The sequence below is a fragment of the Vespa mandarinia genome, chromosome 6 (genome assembly GCF_050613455.1).
Source record: "Vespa mandarinia isolate Hongniang chromosome 6, ASM5061345v1, whole genome shotgun sequence".
Classification (NCBI taxonomy): Eukaryota; Metazoa; Arthropoda; class Insecta; order Hymenoptera; family Vespidae; genus Vespa; species Vespa mandarinia.
In genome coordinates this window covers 7,325,001-7,332,500 of record NC_140815.1, presented here as the reverse complement: position 1 = coordinate 7,332,500, position 7,500 = coordinate 7,325,001, and the positions used below count along the sequence as shown (strand labels likewise).

The following is a 7,500-nucleotide window of genomic DNA, read 5'->3' as shown; positions in this document are numbered from 1 at the left end:
ACCGTACTATGAACTCGTAAAAAGGATTTAAAAGAAGGAGTGAGAAAGAGAAAAAGAAAGAGAAAGAGAGAGATACGAGAGTGCCAGTGCGAGTGAGAAAGAGAGCAGACGATGAACAGACGCGAACCCTCTATGATGTACGCTTATAGCACGGGCCGACGCAAAATTAACCGCAGCTATTTTCGACCGACTACTCTTTCTCTTTCTCTTTCTATCTCTCTCTCTCTCTCTCTCTCTCTCTCTCTCTCTCTCTCTCTCTCTCTCTCTCTCTCTTTCTCTCTCTCCCTCTCTCTCTCTCTTTCTCTATATGTTCCTGCACTTTTCTTTTCTATACCTTCGTTGGAAACTACGGCGGCCACCAAAAGTTTTACATCGATTTTTCGGGACACGCGTGAGTTTTCTTCTTCGAACGTTTAATTTCATAAATTCGTAAAATTTCTTCTTCGATAAAATACAAAATTTACGTTATGTTATGTGATGATCGATTGATCTTTCGATCGATCGATAAAAATAAAAGGAAAATGAGGAGACGACGTTAAACGATCTTTCTAAATCAACTTTAGATTATCGTCGTTGAATTCATTTTTCTTTCTATGAAATATGGATCGATGAAATGAAAAGGAAAAAAAAAAAAAAAAAAAAAAGAGAAAAGATAAAATGGGCCACAAAAATGAAACGATTCTTTTGATGTAAACGTTGATTCGTTTATTCTAACGATTATTATTATTTATTTATTTTTTATTTATTTATTTATTTATTTTTTTTTTTTTTTATATAAAAACGCTATCGACGAAAATGAAAGAATACAGAAAAGAAAAGAAAAAAAGAAAACGAAGAAAAAGTTAACAATCAAAGTTTTCAGTAATCATTGATTCATTGTTGTTTTTTTCCCTCCTTTGAAAACGAGATCAACGAAAAGAAGGAATAAAGGAAGAAAACGAAAAAAAAAAAAAAAAAAGGGATTAAAAGTAGAAAATTTTTCGCTAATCATTATTATTAATATATGAATTTGATTATGGAGATGTCTTTTTTTTCCACTCCCCTTCTCCTCCCCTCCCACGCCACCTTTCCTTTTGGCAATTATATATTCCGCAAAAGAACGATAACGTATTTACAGTTAGTACCTAATCGAGAATATTCCAAGAGATTAAGTTCGTTATCACTCCCGGGTAGTGAATTGACGTGTAAACTTTACCAAAGTCCCTCGAGTGTTACAATAGAAGTCGTACTACACGATGTAATACACACACACACCCTATATATATATATATATATATACATATATATATGTACGTAACATACGTAAGTAAATGCATATATACTCTCATTCGTTTATAGCATCTATATACATATGCATGCAAGCATGCACGCATGCACGCATGCATGCATGTATGTATGCGTGCATGTATGTATGTATGTATGTATGTATGTACGCTCGAAAGATAGAACATATCACACGCCCACGTCATATCGTTCGAGGTTTCGAGGGTTCGAGGGTGTCGAGCTTCCCATCCTTTTTTTTTAGAAAGGTTTACTCGGTACGATGCAATTACGGTGATGTGTATAAGAGAACCTTGTTTACTCTATCTTTCTAATAAAAGATGAGACGTAGAAAGGATATTCTTTTAAAAATACATTGTCGATTTACAAGTCAAAGAAAAAAAAAAAAAAAAAAAAAAAAAAGGAAAAAAAGAAGAAAAAATAGAGAAAGAGAAAGAGAGAGAGAGAGAGAGAGAGAGAGAGAGAGATAAAAAGAGTTAAGTGTTAACATTTCATTTTAATTAGTCGAAAACTACATTAAGAAAATATTACCTTACAATGAAGAAATGTTATTAATTCTATCCTTATTTTATTCTATATTATGTAGATGCTTGCAGAGAAATATATAGGATTGTAAAAAAAAAGTGGTAGTATCGTATTTTGATTCAGTAAATAAATAAATAAATATATATATATATACATATATACATGTCTATGTGCGTGTATATAGCTCTATTATTATTATTAGTTATTAGTTAATTAAATATATAATATTTTTAATATTTGATTTTAATAAATTTTATTAACGATCCAATTAATATTATCAAAAGTAAAGTTTGTGAAAACTTATAGAAAATATAGAATCTCATCGAGAAATGTCTCGTCTCACTGAGAAGTTTAGACGCCAACGAGAATACACGCAGAGAGAGCGAAAGAGAGAGATAGAGAGATAGAGATAGATAGAGATAGAGATAGAGATAGAGATAGATAGAGATAGAGATAGAGATAGAGAGAGAGAGAGAGAGAGAGAGAGAGAGAGAGAGAGAGAGAGAGAGAGAGAGAGAGAGAGTGACGGAATGAATGCAGCCAAAATCTTAACGATATTCGGCAAGTAGGTCACCGATCTCACAAGACGATTTACCGTCTATTAGTTTTTATTATTTGGCAAAGGAGCAATGCGCTTTAACGTTAGACTAGCTTATATAAATTACTTATTATAGTAACGCATTACGTTACATCCAGGAAATTACAAAAATACACGTAGTTATTCTCTTTTAAATAAAATCTTAGAATGAGCTTTGAAATGAAAGAAAAGGAGAGAGAGAGAGAGAGAGAGAGAGAGAGAGAGAGAGAGAGAGAGAGAGAGAGATAGAGAGAGAGAGATAGAGAGAGAGAGAGAGAAAAAGAGTAAAGAAAGTAATTAGCCTTTTCCTATCTAAAGGAAACAATTGGACCAATTATAATCGCATGATAACTTTTGCATGATAATTCTCTTCTTCTTTTTCTCTTTCTCTGTCATTCTTTGAGTACAACAATGAACGAGAAAATGTCCCTGGATGAGTATAGTAAGTTTTTAATTGACATTAAAAATTGTTCAAAATCATCTTCGAAATTTTTCTAAGCTTTTAAATTTCTTTCTTTTTTCTTTTTTTTCTCCATATTTTAAAAGTTAATTTTGTATTATGATCCGGAAAAGAAAACAAAAACAGACGAAAAACTATTAATATTTAAACAGTGTCGAAACGAGAAGACTATGTAATTGATTTTTAATAGGATATAATTCAGAGATTCTTTTTTTGTCCCACCAAAGACATTTTCGCTCCCACCTGGCTCTTATTTCTCTTTATCTCTCTCTCTCTCTCTCTCTCTCTCTTGTGATACATAAGAAATGATGTAGATAAATATATTTATTCTCAGAAGGATCTTTAAAAGTTTGCGTGCCTGTATGTTTGCGTTTGCGTTTTTTGTTTTTCTTTTTTTTGTTTTTTTTTCCTTCTGTTTTAACAGGTGGAAGAGAATTAGAAAAACCGAAATGTGTGTTACTTGACAGAGTCGCGACGATAATTCAAGTCGTTTTGAGAAAGTATATTGTATCCTCGACCCAGATACCCACGCGAATTCTATATTATTCGAAATTTGCCAACACGAATGATATTTTTAAGAGGAAGATTGCCCTTCCGATAGAGAAAGAGAGAGAGAGAGAGAGAGAGAGAGAGTGTGTGTGTGAGAGAAAAGAAGCTTAGATGAACGTCGAGCTTCATCATCCTCCATTCGATTCATTTTTATATGGACATATTTTTTTTATTTACTTTTTTTTTTTTTTATTGTTTTCTTGTCACATTGTAGCTAAAATTCGAATGTACAGGTTGATTTTTGTCACTAGATCGATACGTCGAAAAAAATGAACAAATCTCTCACACACAGTGTATGTATTTATGTGTGTGTGTGTGTGTGTGTGTGTGTGTGTGTGTGTGAATGTATGTATTATATCCCGTATATAGTATTTAAATATTTATATTTATATGTCTATTATATCATACGTACGTCTATTAAATCACATACTATCTGCCATATGACATTTTTATACGATTACATGTTTTCTATATCACATATGTATATGTCTATCATATCATCTATGTACGTATTATATATATATATATATATATATATATATATATATATATATGCATAAATCCAATGAATAATTTGTTTCTAATTAAAAAATATTCCTCGATAAAACATTCCCAAACAATTCTCATTTGTTATTTAACAATATACGAGGAAGTTTTATATTTATATATATATATATATATATATATATATATACATATATATTTGCGTTTCTTGATCTCCCTTCCGTTTGTCTACACATGGATGTTTATGTTTACGTAATGATATTGGTCTCTGACGAGAGACGCGCAAGATGCGTTAATGTAAACCATACGAGAACTAATCGGGTAACACGCGTAAATCGTTGAAAAGCGATTTATCGATTGTTTCTTGAGAGAGATCGATCGAGCCAAACGTCGATGATTATTTTTCCATTTTAGATTTAAACAATTCAATCGTTTAATAAGTGCCAAAATTTCTCTTCTTTTCTTCTTTTTTCTTTGTTCTTTTTTTTTCTTATTTTTTTTCTTTTTGAAATATTATTGAATTTTACAATATAAGATATGATATTGCATCGAAGAAAGTAGTTTTTCTTCTTTTTCTTTTTTTATTTATTTTATTTTATTTTATTTTCTTCTTCGTTTTCTTTTTTTTTTGTTTTGTTTTTATGTCAATCAAAACATTTCATTTAGTTAGAATAATAAGCAAAATCCAATTGTCTTTTATGTACGCGAATGTAGTTCCTGACAAAAGAAAAAAAAAAAAAAAAAAGAAAAAAAAAAAGAAAAAAAAAAAGAAAAAAAAAAGAAAAAAAAAGAAAAAAAAAAGAAAAAAAAAAAGAAAAAAAACGGAACGAAAAAAATTTCGAGAGAGAGAGAGAGAGAGAGAGAGAAAGTTCTAAAAGGTTTTCGTAACGAGAAATAGAATTTTTGAAGTATTTTTAATTGTCAAGGACATTTTTTTAACACGTGCATACGTAATCTTTCAAATATAGAAAAAGATTTCATAGCTTTAAATAATTCAATTTTAGCCGTGTACAATCGTTATCAACAACATGACGGACAGTTTTCCTCCTCGGGGCCTGTTTGTTAAACTTTTTCTCTATAGAATGGTATTTTTCGAATGGTCTTTATAAGATTCGTTCATTAACACATTACCGTTAGCGTTTCTAAAAAAAAAAAAAGAAAAAAAAAAAAAAAAAAAAAAAAAAAAAAAAAAAAATAATAATAATTTAAACCAGCTTATTTGTTAAGTCGATGCTATCGTAAAAAATTTCTGTAGAAATCAGAGACAAAAATTAAAGGAAAAGAAAAAAAAAGAAAGAAAGAAAAAAAAGAAACACAAAAAATAAAAATAAAAATAAAAATAAAAATAAAAATAAAAGAAAAGACAAACAATAATGGTAATTAAAAAAGAAGGAAGAAAAAGAAGAAGAAGAAAAAAAAAAAGAGAACTTTTCAAAATTCAATGAATCGTTTAGCAGGATATAGTTGTTGATGAGAATGAAGTTGATTAATGAAAATATCGACATTTCATATTTCACGATCTACGATGATAACGGAGTTTTTTTTCTTTTCTTCTTTTCCCTTATCTTTCTTTCTTTCTTCTTTTTCTTTTTTTTTTTTTGTTTCTTTTTCGCTTTTCTTCTTCTTTTTATACACACGGAACACAAAGAATACATTTTGAAAATGAATTTTATTCTAAAGGTTTATTCTAAAAATTTGAAAGCGAATGCGTGAAAGGAGATAGCTTCGTGAATTTCATTCTCTCAACGTTAACTCAACGTTTACGATTAATTTTGCAAAGTGAGAAAAGGAAAAAAAAAAGAAAAAAGAAAAAAAAAAAAATTGAGAATGAGAAAAAATTTTTTGAATGACATCGTCATTGTGTTAGTTAATGGAATTTAATTATATATATATATATATATACTGGTATATATATATATATATATATATATATATTCTGGTGGGTTAAAAAAAATTCGATCAAATTCGAAAAAAAAAAGAAAAAAGAAAAAAGAAAAAAAAAATCAGAAAAAAAAGAATTAAATAGATCGACACGTCCGCAAAATAATTTTTCATTGTTATTGGATTTCGTACGCCGAATCTCCCATTTCTTTCAATTAACTTAAATCCACTCTTCTTCAAGAAGTGCATTCACGTGTAACGCGTATAGAAACTTTCAAGGCAACAACAGAGGGGATTTAAATTTGATAAAGTCTTTTAACGATAATCCTCTTTACGTTACTTTGATGAAATAAAAATAGACACTTACCTCTTTGCCTGTCATAGGCATTGATACATTCACTCGTCATGAATTGGCCAATCAAGCCTGTCTTTCCAACTCTCCTTGCTCCCAAAATGGCTACGTTATACGATATGACCTCCTTCGGTGGCAAGGAATTCGTTTCTTCCGTTTCCTGTTCCGCAGGTGCCAAAGAATTCGATCGTGATCTTCTTCGTTTGAATGAGTCTCCTCTATTGACGAGACCTATCAAAAATTCAATAAAAAATCAATTATTATCATTGCTATTACTTATGAAACGATTAACATTATTCTTGTTAATCAATGAAATTTTTTTTAATGATTTTCTTTCAATCAACAATAACAATAACAACAACAACGACGACGACGACGACGACAAAAATATCGATTATTTCTTTTAATGATTATTTGCAATCATTCAAAGATCTTAATGTTACGCCAGTTTGACGTATTATTAGCATAAGTATCGAGGGAAGAAAAAAAAAAAAAGAAAAAAAAAAACAAAATGTAAATTGACGTTTAATATCATTTAGAAACTTTTGCCCCAGTTATAAAAACTTTTTTCCCGTCTAAGAAAAAAGTTCTATGGTCCACCCTGTAAGTAAGAGAAAGAGAGAGAGATAGAGAGAGATAGAGAGAGAAAAAGAGAAAAAAACGAAAAAGAAAAAGGGAAATGGCACTATCGTTATTTCTACTTACGTTATAAAAGTTTTCGAGAATTCGATTTCGTCATTTTTCTTATCTTTTTCTTTTTTTCCTTTCTCTCTGTTTTTTTTCTTTTCTTTTTTTTTTTTTTTTTTAGGCCGATTATGATTTTCAGCTCGTTGTTAGAACTTAATGCTCACCTTTGTCAAACTAGATATATATATATGTAAATTCAAGCCTAATTAATCTATGAAAGTATAGCAATTGGATTTTTAATGTCATCTAAGAATTTTTATTCACACATAAATAATAATGTGACTTTTATTTTTTCCTATATTTCCTTTTTTTTTTCATCATCATCATCATCATCATCATCATCATCATCATTATCATCATTATTATTATCATTGCTATTATTAAATATTCTCTTTTGTTCTTAGGAGATAATTTTAGAAAACGTTTCTTCTTTTTCCTTTTTTTTTTTTTTTTTTAATCTTTTTTTTTCTTTTTCTCTCGTTTCTATCTTTTTCCTTGTAAAATATAAAAATTCACGCATAGCGTAGAATCCGTGACAAACTGTTCTCTCTTTATTTTTTCTTTTCTTTTCTTTTTTCTTTTTTCTTTTCAGATTCAAAGGATCGATCAACTTTTCTCTAATCTATCTTCTGAACCTTATTTCTTCGTCCTTTTTTTCCAGGAACTTATACTCATTGTATTACT

The 7,500-nt window shown here is 29.3% G+C and overlaps 1 protein-coding gene across 7 annotated transcripts in view; it reads right to left on the bottom strand.

Annotated features, from left to right (window-relative positions):
• The window catches only part of Rgk3 (Rad, Gem/Kir family member 3), a 41,460-nt gene that overhangs the window by 5,443 nt on the left and 28,517 nt on the right, over nucleotides 1-7,500 (bottom strand). For all 7 annotated transcript variants that reach the window (XM_035864294.2, XM_035864293.2, XM_085657779.1 and 4 more), the window contains exon 4: nucleotides 6,145-6,360. In XM_035864294.2, coding sequence (XP_035720187.1) covers nucleotides 6,145-6,360 — 216 coding nt within the window. The remainder of the gene's footprint in view (nucleotides 1-6,144; nucleotides 6,361-7,500) is intronic.